The sequence below is a fragment of the Desmodus rotundus genome, chromosome 1, assembly GCF_022682495.2.
Source record: "Desmodus rotundus isolate HL8 chromosome 1, HLdesRot8A.1, whole genome shotgun sequence".
NCBI classification, from domain to species: Eukaryota; Metazoa; Chordata; class Mammalia; order Chiroptera; family Phyllostomidae; genus Desmodus; species Desmodus rotundus.
In genome coordinates this window covers 203,998,160-204,017,722 of record NC_071387.1, presented here as the reverse complement: position 1 = coordinate 204,017,722, position 19,563 = coordinate 203,998,160, and the positions used below count along the sequence as shown (strand labels likewise).

Here is a 19,563-nt window from a genome sequence, read left to right as displayed (position 1 = left end):
AGGGAATTTGGTTAATAAAACTGCTCAAATTTGCCGTGGGCAGTGTTCTTCATCTCCCCAATGTATACAATAAATTCGATTTCTGTAGTTTTTTTGCAACTCTTATTTGACGAGCACCCCTAAATGTCCATTTATAGCCCCATCGGATCAATAGGATTTTAGAGCTATTTGGCTTTCCGGTTCTATTGCCTTTGATTAAATCTTACACTTGTTGTAATTACATAAAATGTTGATTTTTATTATTTATGGAACATTTTGCCCACACATCAGTCATAGGCCATTTAGAACCAGTTTTACCTAAAACAGAAGCTCATTTTAAAATGTCCGCTAACAAGCCATTCTTCTCCTTTCATTTAAATGAAGCCAAAGGAGCTCAATCATTATGAAAATAGACTAATTTCTATGTGGCATGAAGATGCATCACGATCTCCAGGTTGTGGGGGGAAAATGAGACCCAGGCACCCATCCGGGCACCTGTGAGTCGCACACGGCATTAGACAGTCATTGCTTTGGGGTTTTAAAATATTAACAAAATGAGCCCTGGTTTTGTGTTCACCCAGGGGTGTCGAACTCACTTTCACCAGGGGCCACATCAGCCTTGAGGTCGCTTTCAAAGGGCCAAATGTAACTTTATGACCGTATAAATGTAACTACTCCTTAACTGTTAAGGAGTTGAAATTACATTTGGCCCTTTGAAGGCAACTGGGAGGCTGATGTGGCCCCCGTGAAAGTGAGCTTGACACCCTGTCAGCTGCCCCATTACTTGTTACGGTAATTCTTCCATTCATCCTACCAGTGAGTTCATCTCTCCAGTTTCTCCCACTCTGCATGTTCTCCCATGGTTCCACCAAGACCAATGCTGCCCTGGAAAAACTGAGAACTCAGAAAGCCTCTCTTTATCCTCTCTGGATTTTTCTGCTTGGGTCAAACATAATGAGGTTTCAGCAGAGCATTCCTGAGCTGCCTAACTCGTGGTCACCTATCTCAGCACTTTGATGCATGCATTTGGTGCTTAATAAATAATATGATGCCAGTCCAAGTAAGCGACACCTCACATGAGGCTTCCTCCATAGTAGAATTCCAGGGAGAGGAACCTCCAGGTCCCTCACACCTGCCCTACTTTGGGGAGTACAAAAGCAAGCTGATCTTGCTGAAAGCTGCCGCACCCGCTGTAGAAGGGTAGGAAACCCCTCTGCCCTCCCCTTTTCTCCACTGGTTCAGCTGCAGATGCACCACATTCTACCCTAATCCCTTTGAAGTTCGGGATTTTCCATGCCTTGCCTCCCATTCCATGAGAATTTTGACAGCATGTGCAAAAGGATGTCACTGTGATGGGACCTCCTCTCTGCCATCTGCTCTTAGCTTGCTCCCATCACGGACTTGGTGAGAAACATCGCCTGTGCCGTGACCAGACGGAACAACCTCAGGAAAGCTTTTCAAGAATATGCAGCCAAGTTTGACCCTTGCCAGTGTGCTCCATGCCCAAACAACGGCCGCCCCACACTCGCCGGGACCGAGTGTCTGTGTGTGTGCCAGAGTGGCACCTACGGTGACAACTGTGAGAGACGCGCCCCGGATTATAAATCTGGTAAGTGTCAGTGACTGACTTGTGGCACACACCTTTTCCCCTGCAAAAGGTATGTTAGGTTGGTCCATTCAAACAAAAACACTTCTATTAGCATCTTCCACCTTATGCAAACACAGGGGGGAAATAAGCCTGTAAAAGCTAGATGCTAAGGTCAAACAGCCCTGGAATGTGTCCGTTGTGACCTCCCAATGATGTGGCCTTGGGAAAGTCACCCAGCCCCTCTATGCCTCCAACTGTTCATCCATTAAACATATCCAAAGATGTATCATACACACACACATACATAAAGGATACACAGCACAATGCCTATATTATAAAATAAATAAAATAATAGAAAATATTAGGAAATAAAAATGTGATAGTATTGTGATAAGCCTTTTTTATGTATTGTAATGTAGAATGAAGATGGCTTGGTATTACGGATACATTAAGCCAGGACCAAGGCTTTCATACAGGACTAAGTAATGTCCCTGGTTACCTGTAATTCTTCTCAGAAAGGGGAGGTGTCATGGGAGTAAGAAAGTATTCCATTGCCTTTAAACACATGGGTTGATATATGTTGTATTCAGAAGAAGTTCCTCTTTCTACGCAGATGTATGCATATACCTGTATGTGTGATATGCTGCAGATAGTTGAAAATGATTCATAATAGTTGTCATTTGATCCAGGCTGTGGGAACAGGAAAAGGAAATCAGGCCATGTGTCAGGCCCTAATTTCTTTTTACCCTACAATAATCCTGTGATATTCCGCAAAGGATGATACAGCTAAAAAGTAGGGGAACCAAGCTGGCCAGGTGCCAAAGCCCACATCCTCTCAGGTGCACTGTGATGGGTGGGTGCATTCCAGATGCAGTGGATGGGAACTGGGGCTGCTGGTCTTCCTGGAGCCAGTGTGACGTCACGTATAAGAGATGGAGAACCCGAGAATGCAACAACCCTGCCCGCCAACAAGGAGGGAAGCCCTGTGAGGGGGAGAGTTGGCAAGAGGAGCACTGCACGATTTCAATAATGGAGAACAAGTAAGGAGGCAGGATGCCTAGTGGGAAAGGATGGTCAGTTACCCGCTAACACAGGCAGTTAAGGGGTTAGTATCCTACCGCTAAATAAAGAAATAATTAGAATTGTCTCTATTCCCACAGAGCATATTAGTGAGATATTGTACCTGCTGTTACCCTTTCTCTATTTTTTACATATATTACATATACACTATATAATGTGTATGCATATGCCTACACATATACATAGACACGCAAACACGTGTTACATATATTCATGTTTATTGTATTATGTACACATGTATTTTTCCCTTTTAGTGGACAAGCCTGTATCCATGATGATGAATACAGGAAAGAAGAAGACCTTCCTGACAGGGAACCAGATACAGGGTGTCCTCTGCCAGTTCCTCCGGAAAATGGATTTATCCGAGTAAGCATCCTCACCTTCACTTTAGGTGTGGATTTCAAAAAAAAAAAAAAAAGAGCTTAAAAAAGTATGTTTTTTAAATTTAGAGATTGTTTTCCTAGTTTGATCATCTTCTGTTGACTTGGAAAGTAAAGAAGGTGACCTTCAGAAACGGTTGGCCACTCTTCCACTCTGAACTCCCTGGAGAGGTCTTTGTGTCTGATCGTTAGGGCAGAGGCTGCAGGTCCCCTGTGTTCCTGGGCACTACCACTTCATGTGCTAATGGGACAGTTATGTGAACATGTGAACGGGGAATGGAACTTGAGCATGACAGGTTTGCGTGTGGGTGAGAATCTGCGAGTACGATCCGACTGTTTAATTCTGAGTCCGAGCGGACAAATGCCCGACCCAAGCATGTTGTCCGAGAGACAAACTAGTCCCGGCTGCAGTTGCAGGAGGTGCTGCATCTGTAATGACTTAGTAAGTTAGGAACCTATAGCACCTTAACTAGTCAATACAGTTTTAATATAATTAATATACAATTAATCATTTTATTTTTTTATTAAGCCACAATATGTTGCTATGATTTAAAAAAAAAACAAATATATATTTGGTCAGACTAGTCAGACAGGTCTGTGGCTTCAGATATAAACTTTCAAGAGACAACTTAAAATGGAACGGTATGCTCCCTAATCAATTTTACTTTTCTGCAGAAAAGCCTTTAATTTTTTTCAACTATATCATTTTATCTTGAGAATTTTAGTGCCCCCCCCCCACATACATACAACAGTAGTTGTATTTTAATTACCCATAATTGGGAAAATATGTAATGACCAATGGCTTACTAGGAATTAACACTTTTAAATGATTTGTAGTCAATTAGTCATCATAGCAACTGCATACGTTTGCATATGTAGGATATATTATATATTCAGTTTATAGCCGCTAAAGGATAAGCATGTAGTTTTTCTTTTCTTTTCTTTTTTAATTCTTGAAATAGTAGGGCATCCCATATACAGGGGAGCAAGTTTGTAAGGGAAAAAAAGAGAATCCTAATCAATTTAGATTAGCAATGTGGAAGCTGGATTAGAAAAGGGACCAGTTAGAAAATTGTCCTTGTAAGAGATGATAAACTCCATGCACAAAGGCCGTGGCAATGACAAAGGCCAGGGGAGCATGCTGAGAGCTACTTAAAAGTCAAAATTGAGAGGCCTCTGTGACTGAGTAGATACAGGAGTGAAAGAATAGAAAGAGCCCAGGACAACCCCACGGCGTTCAGAAATATTATACATAACCACTAATAACTTGCTGGTTTTGCTTTTGATTCTAGAATGAGAAGAAATTGTACTCATTTGGGGAAGATGCTGAAATCGCATGCTATACTGGATTCAAACTTGTTGGCTACCAGTACTTCCGCTGCTTACCAGACAGGACCTGGAGACAATCGGACGTGGAATGCCAACGTGAGAACTGGGCATCTGTGTCGCGAGACTACTCTAAGGGACGAATGCACCCAAAATAAATAAAGCAGAGTCACACCCATAGATCAGTACATGTTACTGCTTTTTAACAATGCTGGTAAAAAGCTTTAGTGAAGCAGAAAATAGGATTCATCTGCTAAAATTAGATTTCAAAGTATTTTCATGTTTTAGTTCTACCCCTGTGTGTTAGCCTCATACACACAAGATGGCAAAACCTGTGCTTAAAAGGGAATCTGGAAGTTTGCTCACTGCATGTAACCAGGGGCATCTGCCTCGCCTGATGTACAAGCTGATGCAAATGGTTGAGTCCCAGGAAGATGATACTTACACCCTGTATGTATTAGAAATGGGATTTTACAGGAAATGCGGTTTTCTCTTTGGAGCACATTCACATCCTTTCCTGAGGAGGAGGGGAGGAGTTTGCAGGCTCCACGCATATCTGTGCTATAGAAGCGTCAAAACGGGATTCAAACAGGGCTCGCATGGGGACTCCAAAGAGTTATTATGGGACCCCATGAAGCAGAATTGAGACTAGCATCAATTACAATGTCCTGCCGCTGAATCACCCACAGTGTGGTGACTTGCGCTGGGGCAAACAAGAAAAGGGAAGAAGAAGAGGTCCCAATAATGCAATGAAAGTTGGAAGTGGTGGGAGCCAGTTCCTTTGCAGGGGAATCTCAGAGAGTGGAACTAAAGGGGAAGCCTGGGATCCTCAGCCGTCGAGTGTTCTGATCAAAAGGCGGCATTAAAGCAGACCAAATGCAATAAATCACATTAAAATCGCCTCTTGGGCTGCATAAAACCTGCCTACACCCAGTGAGTATTCTGAGCTCCACTAAACACATCGCAACTGCTTCTCTGCCTGCAGGAACACAGTGCCTCAAGCCACTTGTGCAGGACGTTCTGACACTGTCACCATTTCAGATATCATATGAAATTGGTAAATCTGTTGAGCTCACCTGTCCCAAAGGCTTTGTCGTTTCTGGGCCGTCGACGTACACGTGCACAGAGGATTCCTGGATACCGCCCATTTCAGACTCACTCACCTGCGAAAATGGTGAGTAGCAGCACAGGACCCTGGGTCTGCCAAGGGGGCGCCTCCCAAGATTGTAGTATGACTTCTACCATGGTGCTGTCTCTCGAGTGTGATTTGGGAGGACAAGGCAGGTCGTATAGATAATGAGGTCACATGTCATCCTATATAGATGAAGCAGTCAGGCAGAAATGCAAAGTTATCAGCCAAGGGGATATATTCAAAGTTTAGAGATCGAGGTCCTTTTTCTTTTTCAATGGACTTCAGTATTTTGAGGGAGTGCAAGTTCACTCGTCTAAACGCAATCATAATTGATGGTTAGCTGAAAACTGGTTAAAGTAGAGGGCCATAAAAATAGCAGTGCACACTACTTCTCAATTACATAAGCATTTTATTTTTACTTGAAACATAGAAATGCACATTTATTCACCAATTTTCTGACGTAGGACAAAATTCTTATTTGTAGTGAGTCTCCTAATTTGAGTTCCACAACTTCTTCCTCCTCATCATCTAAAACAAATACATAATTCACCCCATACCATGTTATCTCACGCCAGTTGCTCTGAAACAACAGTTTTAACTCCAGGTGGGGCACATCTTTAATCCAAAGTCGTCCCCCCGATTCTGATGTCATTAAGCTAGGGAGGGTCCAGTATTCAGTCTTTGTTTAAAATCTGTCCTAGCTCATCCAAGTGTGTGTAGAGTTGATAAGCATTGCTTTAAAGGCACTTTTAAAGCAAATTAACTGGACAGTGCTTTACAATTTTTTTTATATTCTTCTAATGCTTTCATAGTACAAAATTTTGCAAATTACTTATACTCATTCAAAGTTTTCTACTTAGTTTGTATAAAAATAACTTTTTTCTCCTTATTTCTTCCGTTGATGTATTTAATTGACTTACAGCTTTACAATAACAACTGACGTAAATAGATTTGGAACAAACCAAACTGACTCTTGATAAACCTGTTGTTGGACTGGTGGGAGCAGAAGTGTGAACCTTCGGGAGAGAGGAACCATAAGTCTTGAAGTTCAGTGTCAGACAGGCAGCTGGCAGAGAGGGACCAGAGAACAGCCTGGCAAGTCAGGTACTTAGTGAAGGATGGTTAAACAGTTAACGGAGCTTCTACCAATTCATGTCTTCTAAATTTCTTAACATGCGTGTTCAGATAATGTCTCACTTTTAATCAGAGAATCCTTGAGGCTGTATCTGAGATCAGATGTGATTAGGCCCATTTTGCTAATGAAAACACAGGAGGCACAGAGAAGGTAAATTCGACCCGAGGCCAGACAGTTCTGGTCAAGCAGGAACTGTGCTAATTCCCCAAGCTCTTTGCCATCTTGCCTTCTTTATCCTCTTCTGAGTTTTTACAATGTGTGAAGGAAAGGGAAAAAGTTAACCTGTTTCATAACCTTAAAATTATTGATAAAGAGATCTCATGAAAATTTGTAAGAATTTCAGGTAAATATTGTAGCTTGGTCTCGGCTGACGCCTAATCATGCATGCGGGAGGGATAGAAACGTTTGGGATGCACAGGCTTCAGAAAGCTAAGGTCCTTGGGGCATCTAAGGCAGCATCCTCTTTTCTGTGCAGACAACAGCACATGTACGCACACCCACACAGGTGCATGACTGTGTATGAAAAAGAAATTGCATTTATAATCCAAACTGAGGGATAATGAGATGTTCTGCATCAAGATATTGGAAACCTATATCCTCTCCTATAAACTTTCTCTCCAACAACATTGACAAAAATGATTAATGAAGCAAGACACAGAAAGAGAAAAAACTCATCAGTGAAATTGGGCACCCTTTCAATGTGGGGGAGCTGTGAGGTAAAGAGACTTTCAGGCCATTTATTGGACAGGGAAGGACTTTGGATTCTTTCAACATGAAAAAATGAGATGCTGCTCGCCTCACAGTTACTATTTTCCTTCCTCTGAGAAATCAACACCTCCAGAAGATCCTCTTGCCCTTAGCCCCTCACACATGGTGATGTCCTTATTTCCATGTTGCTCACAAACTGTGCTGGGGGGTGTGGGCCACTGAGGGCCAGCTCTGCCTCCAACCTGACTCTCAGCAAGGGAACAAAGACTCCTTGCCTGTGATCTCTGACAATTTCAGCTTCCCAGTGAATGTGATCCCTGACAATTTCAGGTCCCAAGTGAAAGAGTAATGCTCTGTGTCTCTGAAAAGGTGATTCTCTTTGGAAACAATGTGTGGCTTGCAGTCCCTCCCTGACCTAAGTGTGGATTTATTTCCAAAGGGCAAAGAAATATAGCTATATAAGAAACGAAAGACAGTCCCATGTTCCTGGAAATCTTACTATCTGAGGCCTAACCAGTGGCTGTAGGTCTCCATGTTCATACAAGTTCCGGGCCAGATTTCACCAGATGCAGTGAGGGTTCTAACAGAGTAGCAGGAAATGGCAATAGCAGTGAAGAAGAAAACCTACCAATTTTTTAAACCTTTATTTTCGCCTTTTAACATAAACCTTCTTTGTTTCTCAAACCCTTATCGGCTAAGAGGAGGGACTATAAGCAGAGTCTCTTGCCGTATCATCTAATGTGGCAGAATATAAATAACTGCCCACTGCCCCCTTTGACAATGACTTGCTTGTAGAGGCCAATGTGGTTCCGTGGCTTAGTCAGATTCAGTCCCGGGAAGTCTTTCAGCCCCCAGGCTCCAGGGGTCAGTTCCAGGTGTGACTCAACCCGTGTACAGGTTCTGTGGATGAGCCTTAAGGTAAGCAAATTATATCCAAGAACTCCCCTCCCTTATAATACACCCGAGTGCTATTCTCTCTACTTTAATTTCCCTTTCTCACATACTTACAAGTCACTTGCTCATCTTAGCTCAAGTGTCATTTCCTTATGGATCTTGCTTGCATTTCTCAGTTGGGGTCTTTTTTAATGTGATCTCCCAGAACCATGTTCTCTTTCTTCAAAACACCTATCTGAGCCTTTAAGTGTGAACCCATTATAATGATTATGATTAATGTCTGTTTTCCCACTACCCTTTAGATTCATGGAGAAAGGGACCACTGCTGTTTTATCCTTTCTTTTTCTTTTTCATCATGATATCCTAGTGCCCAGAATATCGTGCATGTATCAATAGCTCCATTACGTTTCTTCATTGATTCTTCTTCTAAGAAAATCAGACTCTCAAGCCATTGCTCCCCAGCGCCCACTTGCAGAATTGTCATCACTGTTACCTGCATTGCTAAATGTAACAGACAGTATGTTGGTTCTCATCTTTCTTGACCTCTCAGCCACATTTAACAGTGTTGACCGTCAGTATATATGTTCTTTCTGTGGTTTCCAAGATAGGACACCGTCTCCTTTAGATTCTACTTCTCTGGTTATTGCCCTGTATTTTTGGCAGGAGCCTTGAGGAAATCCAGCATTTAATGCTGAAGCTCCTCAAGGCTCCAATCTGTCTCCCCCCACCTATGCTAAACTTTTACTGGGGAGTCTCACCCCTACCCATAGCTTGGATGATCCCCCATATGCTAATGACAAGTGTAAGTCTTCCACTCCTCCACTGAGCTTTAGACCTGAATATCCAAATTTCTATATATCTGTTCTGTTTAGATGTCTTAAAGATGCCACATATTCAATACATGCAGAAAGGAACTCTTGAATCATCACACTCCCCTCCCTAAAACTAACATCCAATATTTTCTGTTTCAGTGAAGGCACCCATGTCTAGTCTCTTATGCAGACAAAAAACCTAAGAATCATGCTTCACAGTTCTCATATCTCCCCCACAATGCACACCATCAGCTACTTTATCTACTACAATAACCTCATAGGTTGTCTACCCAAAGCTGTCTTGACCACCATGCCTCTCCATTCTCTACACAGGAGCCAGAATTAATTTCTTTTTCAAAAGCCAGACCTGATTTTGTCACACCTGCTTAAACCTATCAAAGACTTTCCACTGCTTATAAAGTAAGGACAACGGTCCTCCCAAGGCCTGTGAGACCCTGCCCAAGGCCGTACCTTGTTCCATGCGCTTGTTTTTGTGCACTCCAATCAGCTCGTGTCCACTTCCACATGCTGCTCTCTTGAGCACTTAAAAAAAAAAAAGATGTTATTTTTAGAGATAGGGGAAGGGAGGGAGAAAGAGAGGGAGAGAAGCAGCAATGTTTGGTTGCCTCTAGCATGCCCCCCTGCTGGGGACCTGGTCTGTAACCCAGGCATGTGCCCTGACTGGGAATCGAACCAGCGACCCTTTGTTTTGCAGTCCAGCACTCAGTCCACTGAGCCACACCAGCCAGGGTCTCAAGCACTTTTATAATGATGTTTCCTTTGCTTTGAAAAGTTCCCCTTTTTTCATTTTACCATTTCTAACCTTCCTAGCTATATCAATTTTCTTGATTATATGCTTTGTCTTTAATAGCATTAAGGACAACAATTCTATTTGTATTATTATATATTTTTTATTTCATTAATTTGAGAGAGAGAGTGAGAGAGAGAGATATCAATTTGTTGTTCCAATTATTTATGCATTCATTGGTTGATTCTTGTATGTGCCCAGACTAGGGATCGAACCCACAGCCTTGGTGCATCTGGATGACACTCTAACCCACGGAGCTACTCAGCCAGGGCTGTATTAGTGTATTTTGTATTAATATCTGTCCACCTCCATTAGACTATAAGCTCTGTGAGCATAAGGTCTGGGTAAAATTTTCTCAATACTCTACCCCTAGAACCTAATGTAGTGCTGGGAATACCATAGTTGTTCCATAAATATTTAAAAAGTAAATGAACAGAAATTTCTATTTTGTTGGTAGTTATCTGAACCTAATAGGAATTTTAAGTTGGAAATGACAGCTCATGAGAGCTAGAAAGGACCTTTCAGGTGAGCTATTTCATGACTGCTTATTTGGAAAAGCCATAATGAATGTTTTAACTGCAGGAGATAAATTGCCTTCGCTCCTAAATTCAGGTTTATCACTTGGAATCTATACTGTGCACTGTTCTTTACTCATTTTTCTCTTCTTGCAGATATTCTGAGCAAATTAAGGGGCAGTTGTCAACTAGGACAAAAAGAAACAGAATCTGGATGCATTTGTATATCTCTGGAAGACTGCAGGTAAGAGATACTCCATGGACTATGTTTGGAAACTGGGAAGACCAGTCTAGTGTAGCCATCTTGATGGGGGAGCTGAGCTTCTTGAAGCACAAACATGGAATATACTAAGTTTTCAGATAACTGATAGCCTCTGTGTTCAGTTGAATTCCTTCTTCCCCACTGGTTGCAAGCTTTCTCATCGTCTCTCAGCTCAGTTCCATAAATTTTCAAGGATTTTGTTTATTTAAAGTCTTGTTTTTATTATAAAGATTTATTTCTGTCTATTTTAAAACTTCAGACTCAATTGTCTTAAAGCTGTCCTCTTTCTCAAAATGTATGGCAAAGTCCTGACTCAAAAACCTTGGAGAAAGTGGTATGAGGGTAGAGTTCTCACACACACACACACACACACACACACACACACACACACACCTCTTTGTCAGTTTATTTTTTCATGCAGGGGCAGAGAGCATGAAGAATAAAAATTATTATCTTTGTTGCTATAACTGCCTTTCCTTTTATGAACAAACCCAGGAGGGTTGATGGTGCTTATTAATTGAAGGCCTATATTCAGCTGAATTTAATCTAAAACAACAGTAGTTTAAGATAATATTTTGTTTCTCTATATCACAAAATATACCCGGAGGCAGGCCATCTAGGGCTAGTTTGGTGATTCGCTCATTTAGGAAAGCACCGAGGCTCTTTCTGCTCTCTGGCCTGCCGCCCTAAAGTTACATCCTGGCACATGGCCTAGGGGTTGGTACTTAAAGCCTTCATAGTGCCCATTTAACCCAGAGGAAACTTCTTTCTCTATCTTGGCAATACCAAACCATGAGAACACAGACCGCCCTCTGTAACTGTCTGAATGCTAGTTCTTCCCCTAACCTCTTTCTGTCGTCCTTAGCTCTCTCTTCTATGGTGTTGAAGGAGCTGGTGAGAGTAGCTAGCCCCACAGCCTAAGTTCTCTGAACTCAGTGAGGGGCCTTTTCTTCTCTGCTATGGGATCTAGTTCCTGGCAACACTTTTAAATGCTGGTACACCGACTGTTAACTCTAAAACTAACATCAGAGAAGAGACCCAGATTTGGAGTAACCAAGGGGTTCTTGTCCTCTCAGTAAGACAAGAGCTATGGCCCCTGGGTACCTCTTGGTAACAGGATCCATCACCTACTTAGAGAGATTAAGCAAGGTAACAAAGAAGAACTTAAAAGTGCATGCTCTTCATCACAACATAAACACACTTGCAAAGCCGTGTAATGATATACGATTCTGGTGTTGCAATTAATGAGTGTTACTGAGTTCAGATGAGATACAGACTCCCATGTGCAAGGTCAAGGGGGGTTATTTTCAAAATGTAGACAGGAATTGAGCTGCACACAGATAGGCAGAGAGGAGAGACTACACAGTGCTGTTTGGGCAGGGCATGGGATGGCAGCAGAGAAATGATCTTACCAGTTTAGAAAATGAGCAATACAATTGTCAGGTGATGAAGAAGGAGTAAGGGGGTGGGAAAAAATAATTCCAGAAAGGCAACTTGATTAGAGTCAAAATATGGGAGATCTTCATTACCAGAATTTAAGAATTCAGATTTTAATTCAAAGGCACTGGGGGTAATACCAAGACTAAGATGAAACTTTAGAAAGATGAATCCCAGAGCGTGCAAGGGGATGGAAAGAGGAGAAACTGGGATGGAGGGTGGGGGGATGAGCAGGGTAAAGATAACTGGGTACTAAGGTAACATATTAAACTGGCTAGATGTCTTTTCTTGTTTCCTGGTCCTCACGTATAAATGCTTGCTTTCCTCTCTCGGGCAGCCGTTATTCGGAAGACCTCTGTGTGTTTGATTCCAACTCCAGCTACCACTTTACTTTACCAGCTTGTGAATTTTTAGCCAAAAAATGCTTAAATAATCGGCAATTCCATTTTCTACATTCTGGTTCCTGCCAAGATGGTCCACAATTAACCTGGGCTATTGAAAGGAAACAACTTGCATTCAATGGCACAAAGAGAGAGCCCTGTGGCTATGACACCTGCTACGACTGGGAAAAGTGCTCAGGTAAGCTCCAGGGTGACCCCCTCCTGTAAATGCTCTCGCCTGAAATTCATCTCAGCTAGAGTATCCTATTTGCATTTCTACACTCTCCCTTAAAACAAACCTTTCTTTAATCAGAAATTATTCTGTTTTAGTGTACAAAAAATGTATAAAGTTATTTAAAGAGAAAAGAAAAATATGAACCACCCACAATGAGAAATAACTACTTTAACCATTTTGGTGTAAGTCTTTCTATTCTTTCCATGCATACACCATCAGCAGCACTGTTAAGAGCCCAGGAAGATGAGTCCTCACCCAACCGCATGCACCAGGCACACTTCCCCACTCTCAGCTTTGGAGAGCATTGTCTAAGCTTCCCTTTGGCACCAGGGACCAGCTGGGGACAGCACATATAGAGTGCTCTGGGCCTAGGCGGGGTTCCTCATGGGCAGCAATTGCTGAAGCAGCTCCCTCGGTTTTGGGGTTTGTTTTTTTTTACATCCTCTTGTACCACCTGGCACTAGCCAAGGCACGGTGTTACTCGGGCTGGACACCCTGAACCCAGACAGGGTTCTCAGGGACTCAGGCACTGTTTCTCCCTGTGGAACATTCTCGGGCCCTCAACTACTTCTCTCCTCCACCACGTGTGGGGTCAACCAGATGTTCTAAGGGGTTCCACCCAGAGTCATCCCCGGCTCACAGCTAGACTCCTGTGCCCAGAGAGCAGCCTGCTGAGCCCCCGCCAGCAGGACAGTCTCTCCCAAGATTGCTGGGGATTGGACTGCTCATGTAGTATGGCCACTCGGAACTGGAGTGATGTTAGTCATTTGTACAGACAAGCATTCCATAGAAAAATTTTCTGCAGGGGAGGCCCTGATTATGTTACAAATTTTAAAAAAATAAAATAGGGTCATACTCTCCATATGATTTTACCTATTGCTGCTTTTCACTTATATCATGAAATTATTTCCCTAGCATCATATACTACTCCACTACATACTTTTTAGTGCCTGCAAAAGCCTGTATGGACATTTTGTGATTTCTTTAACCAACCTTCCGTTAGGCCTTTAGATCTGCCCCAATGTTTTGTTATTATAAACAGTGTGATATTATCTATCACAGATAAATCTATAATGTAAGATTGTTTTCATAGGGTATACCTTAGAAAGTGAAATTTCTAGTCAAATACTATTTTAAACTATAAAGTCTGTTGTGTCAACTTGCTTTCCAGAAACATTTTTCCCACATTACATTCACATCTACAACGTGTGGCAAAGACTGCTCGCCCACACGCTCGCCAGGCCTGGACTTACCATGCCTTTATAGCTGTGCCAGCTCGGTACTCAGAAAGTGGCATTCCACTTCCACTTTCTGCACGTGTGGACTATTTGCACTTTATTGGCGAATGTCTTGGAAGCAGAAACTCCACAGCAGTACGTTTGCTCTGACATAAAGTTTGACCCTGACATAGCCCAGATTAGCTTCATACAATACGCAAATATGGGTTGGAGATTAGAATTTAACAGAACTCACACGGGCAGTTAGATTTCCCTTGTGACACTCTTCAGAAACTTTCCTTAAAATGAGGCATAAAGTATGCAGTGAAAACTTGTTCGATTGTTACATCCTAGGTTTTGCTAAAACCACCTTCCTTTTGAGGGGAGACCTTATTGTTCCCTTGACTCCTTTTTCACTTTCCGGCCCAATGTTCCTCAACTCAGCCCTGGAAAAGGGGAGAGATCCCTGTTACCCAAATATAGTTTCATCCCAATCTATGCAAAGCTGGTGACCAAGACCCAGCTCCCTTGGTAGGTGGCAGAACTGAACTCACGGCAGAGGGCAGACACAGGAGGGAGGCACGGTCAGCAGGCCATCTGATGGTGGCAACTCAGGATGTTGATGTCTGGGGCTTCCAACCTCCCAGCCGTGTCTGAACAAGGCAGTTCCACTGTGAGAGACAGCAACCCAGGGCCTGCTGTGTGCATTGCCTCGTCCTAGTCACTACTAAATCAACTCACAGAGAAACACTATCACTCATTCTTTCACTGCCTGACCAACACCATTACCCAGCTGCCATCTCTCTCAGAAACAATAATTTGTGGTAGAAAAGAGCTGCCGGTAGGATGCAACACCATTTTGTATTTAAAATACGCCCTTTTTCTTTGAAAATTGTAGTGCGAGAACAGTTTTGTCAAAAATACATACAGACAATAAAAGGAATCTGGACAGGAGACCAAATAAAAATGGTGCCTGTCTGTGCAATAATAGGAGCCTCCAGCATGCAGGACTGCGTTTACCGCGGACTTGCCTTCCTCCTCATTTATCACCGAGGAAGTGTCTGCAGGGGGCTCTTTCGTTGCAGAGGACTTGTTTTTTTTTTAATTTTTGTGTTTTTGCTGTTTTTCCACAAATTTTTCTTTTTTAAATCTGAGTAACAAATAAGCTGCAGCTTCCAATTTCACAAAAATCTGCCTTTACTATTAGTTCTTTGTTTTATATATATCTAAATCCCAGGAGTCTAAGTTTACCTAAATGAAACACTGTAAAATGTTTGAATACACCAATTTTGCTTGAGTTAGCAGAATGTCTTAAGGTAATCGTGCTAAAACATAAGTATTTCTTAATAAGATATTTACATTATTTAAAGAATTCTTTGATCCTGCACACAATCAGCAAACGGAAAGCATCTTCTCCGCAGGAGATACGGACTGCCTCTGGCAGCCTTCTGTACTTAGAGAGCAAAAGTCAATGTCCCAGGGAACTCAGTCCAGGTAGCACTCTAGAACCATGTACAAACCACAGTGTTTATAAAGAAAGAGAGAGCCAAAAATGCATTTTATACCTAACCCGCTCATGGCAAGTTGGGAGATTATTCAATGTCACCATGGCTAAATTGTGTTCTCAATTACTGTGTACATTACTACTCATTTCCTACTCTTTCTGAAATGAAATAAGAAAAAGTTAAAAACTGAACTTCAAAGTAACATGAAGTTCACTTGTCAAAGGTTAGAACACAAATGATCTTGCAAGGAGCCTATTTTAAGAATATGAAGTGTTTTGTCTGAATTCCAAAAATACCCACCATCAACCAACAGGAGGGGAAGATTTATTGAGCAAATAGCCATTGTTATTCAATATGCAGAAGTCACTGCACAAAGCATGATGAGATGCCTGAAGTTAAAGGACTCTGTGCACTGAAATTGTTCACCATAACTGGAGGAGCTACTTTACACGATTATTGCATGGATAATTTTAATGCACAGCTGCATGTGAAAAGGGCTGTGGGAGAGAGAAATGCCTTCTGGCCTGGAAGGGTTTCATGAGGCTGCAAGCATGAGAACTGAGCGTGGGAGGACAAGTGGATGGAGGTGATGGGAAAGGCCTCCTGTGCCAGCCCTCTGAAGATAACCTTGCTCAGAGCATTGAAGCACTCACTATCCCAAGAGTAGTGGAGACTGTGGCCTCTCCAGAGATGGAACAGCCTCGCCTGACCTTTCCAACAATGCACAAGACTTTCCACATCTAGAATCTGCTCTAGCTGACTGGCAGAGGGCATAGTAGGGAAATTCATGCTTTCTCACAAAATGTTCCTACCAAGGGCAGAAAGCCTGTACATATGAGTATCTCCCCAAGCCCTTTCCCTATTTTCTCCCATCAGTTGAGACACATGGGTTAGAATTGATATCTGCCTAAAAGAAGCTACTCATTAATGAAATCACTGCTGATTCTCAGCCTGACTTAGAGGTATTGGCAACATGAATGATCCCAGACCCATCAGATACATTTCTTTTTGAATATGTATATCTGCACCTCAAGTTCAGAATATGAAATCAATGGGCAAAGCAGAATTAATTGAGTGCCATCATAAGGACTGAGTGGGACATGCAGATGGATAAAGCCACAGTTACTGGTCTCAAACAAAGCACTTGTAATTGTCTTGGGAGAAAGACATAGGAAAAGCTCACTAACGAGAAAGTATGAAAATGTCAGATATAGTACTGACAAGTTTACACCATTAAAGTTTAGTTAAATAGAAGTTTGATGTGGGGGTAAGTGGCTGTAAAATGCTTCATGGAGGATGTAAAACGTGTAGAAACTGGACATGTGGGGGAAAGTAGGACAAAGCACATTTGTCTGACAAAAAAAAGGAGAAAGAATCGTATGGGCAAAAGGACAAAATGGGAACACCTTTCAGAAGGAGGGAACAGGTTACTCTACCTGGAATGGAGAAAGCAGGAAAGGTAATGTTGCAAAGGGAAGTTGAGGCCAAAGTGTGAAGGGTCTTGAACTTTGATTAAAACATGTATATAGATAAATGAATCTGTGATTTAATATACTTAGCTTTGGTAACTTTATTCCTAAATGATCTTTTTTTTTTAAATTAATGGAGTAACATTGGTTAATAGGGTCAAATAGGTCTCAAGTGTATATTTCTATGATACAAAATCGATGCCTGAATGATTATTTTGATACTATTTCATAAACACAAAATTTATTTCAATTGCGAAGTGACTAGGTGGTTCTGAAACCGGGCCTTATTCATAAGAGAATTACCCAATTTAACTGGCATAACTGAGGAATATGCTGGAAAGAAATAATAAACAAATAGATAGAGTTAGGTTAAGGAGTTCAGGCCTATGAGTCATTTAGGGTTTAAAACCTGCCTTCACCACTTACTAATGTGGAACCATGGACAAATCACTTAATGTCTCTGAACTCAATTTCCTCATCTGTATAATTACTATGTTAACATGTATTGTATATGCTTGTTGTAAGGACGGAATGAAATAAAGCATGTAAAGTGCTCAGCATGCTATGTGGGATTCATAGTACATGTTCAGTAAATGATAAAGACAAGTGCACTTTGGCAGTGCCCATGAGAAAAGAGCAGAAGGGACTGACTGAAGACATTGTGGAAATGGCCCATCAGGATGGAACTGATTGGATGAGGGCAGTGAGCAGAAGGCAGGGTCAGAGATAGCCCCGCTGCTGGATCTTACTGGCTTACTGTGCATTCTGCTCATTTACGTCCAGGCCACTCCCCTCAGCCACAGTTGGGTATTTTGGGTCATCGCCTTTGTTTCAGCTTTCTCATTTATGGTCACCAAGGCACTTGCCACTCTGGAGAGAAGTTAGCTAAAAGCCAACCTGAGTACCATGGTGAGTCACATGGTCTTTCTCTCTCACTGCAGCCTCTACTTCCAAATGCGTCTGTATGTTGCCCACCCAGTGCATCAAGGGTGGAGACCAGCTCTACTGCGTCAGAATGGGATCATCGACAAAGAGTAAGACAGTGAACACCTGTGAAATAGGAGCTGTAAGATGTGCCGACAGGAGGCTGGAAATCCTGCATCCTGGAGCGTGTGAGGCCTGACAGTTACTGATAAACAGATTAACTGTCCAAAGCTAATCCCTACAAATGGGCATTCTTATGCCAGCTGCAGACTGGCATGCCCAGAAGTTACTGACAAATTCTTCTGTGTTAGTTTCTTCTCGTTATTCTCCCCACCTCTCCTGCCTTGGCTTCCCCTCCAGCTCCAGCCCTGATACCCTGCAGCACATCCTGTGGTAACACCTTTCATATCGATCCAGTAAACTCTTCTGTTCATGTTGCATTGAAATGGTAGCACTTCAGAGGACCTTATGACACCTGTGGTATTAAGCATCCTCCCAAGTAGAAATAAGGACAAAAACCATAATTTTCTTCAATGAGTCACTAAACATAGAAATCTACAACAACTTGTAAAACACATTCTTGAAATCCAACCTTCACACATTCATTCAACAAATAGTTCTGAACGTTTACAACGTGCCAAGTACTGGTTAAGATGCTGGCGAAACAGCAGTGAATAACAATCAAAACCATTTGCCTTCATGAAACTCTCATTCATGTGGAGGAAGACATACAGCAAATAAAATAAGCACATAAATTACATGGTATGTTCGATGGTGATAATTGCTATGGAGGGAATAATGCAGGGAAGGGTGAGTCTTATCCTAAGCCTCATCTTATGCAAGGAAATATTCCAATAGTAATAATAAGCATCACAGTAAGGATGATTGGACTCAAATGGAAATCATCTGGTTAGAGGGGTTAATAAATTTCTGGAGTTCTAATTTCTTAGGAAGAAGAAAAGAGATTCCCTTTGCCTCAGCTAAAGTGCATCACAAAGTCTTTAAATCAAAGCATGTGCTGGATGGAAAATTATCAGAGAATTTTCAGGGAGTAATTTTTCAAGTACATCATACTTTTCATATTAGGCCATACTAAGTAGACCCCCATTTCTCAGAGAGTCTCGAGTGCCATTGGGGATGAGCAGTGTCTTTGGAGCAGCAGTCCTCAAATATTAGTGGGCATCAGTATTACCTGGTTAAGGCAGGTGCCTGCAACCCTCCCCCAGTTTCTGGTCCAGCAGGTCTGGGGTGAGACCTGAAGATCTGTATTTCTAAGAACTTTCCAGGTAGTACTGCTGCTGATGATCAGGGGTCACATTTTGAGAACACATAGTTTAGAAGTGGAATCACTAGACTGCTAATCCTGATTTGGTAATGGATCTCAAAACCTTCGCCAGCCAGTCACCAAGCTGGCGAGGGGCACAAGGCCAATTCCCTTCCTCTAAAACTCACTGGTTTCCCCACTTAGTGGGAGGGGCTACCAGTCACGGACGCCTGGCAGCACCTTCAGTAAACCGTACACATTAAATGCAGCTCCTCCTCCATCTCACAATCATAGGGTGTTGACAAAATCTAACACATCTTGCAATATCAAAGGAGAATGAGAAAGGAAAAAAACTTAGAAATAGAGAACATTTTATGGTGTAACAGAAACTGAGTAGGAACTTTTCTTTTCCCCCTGAATCAGTAACCCACCTTTGTCCCAGCCATGCTACTCCACTCCCTTCTCACCACAGGAGTGGTGCAGGTAGGTCTTCAGCACTCCTAGGACCCCCGA

General features: G+C 42.2%; 1 protein-coding gene across 2 annotated transcripts in view; it reads left to right on the top strand.

The window, feature by feature from the left end:
* The window catches only part of C6 (complement C6), a 57,447-nt gene extending 38,878 nt beyond the window's left edge, over window positions 1–18,569 (top strand). For both annotated transcript variants that reach the window (XM_045186377.3, XM_024578571.4), the window contains 8 exons: window positions 1,363–1,588; window positions 2,436–2,607; window positions 2,902–3,013; window positions 4,320–4,452; window positions 5,339–5,527; window positions 10,514–10,601; window positions 12,394–12,635; window positions 17,804–18,569. In XM_045186377.3, the coding sequence (XP_045042312.2) occupies window positions 1,363–1,588; window positions 2,436–2,607; window positions 2,902–3,013; window positions 4,320–4,452; window positions 5,339–5,527; window positions 10,514–10,601; window positions 12,394–12,635; window positions 17,804–17,985 (1,344 nt within the window). In that variant the 3' untranslated portion in view covers window positions 17,986–18,569. The remainder of the gene's footprint in view (window positions 1–1,362; window positions 1,589–2,435; window positions 2,608–2,901; window positions 3,014–4,319; window positions 4,453–5,338; window positions 5,528–10,513; window positions 10,602–12,393; window positions 12,636–17,803) is intronic.
* The last annotated feature ends 994 nt before the right edge of the window (window positions 18,570–19,563 follow it).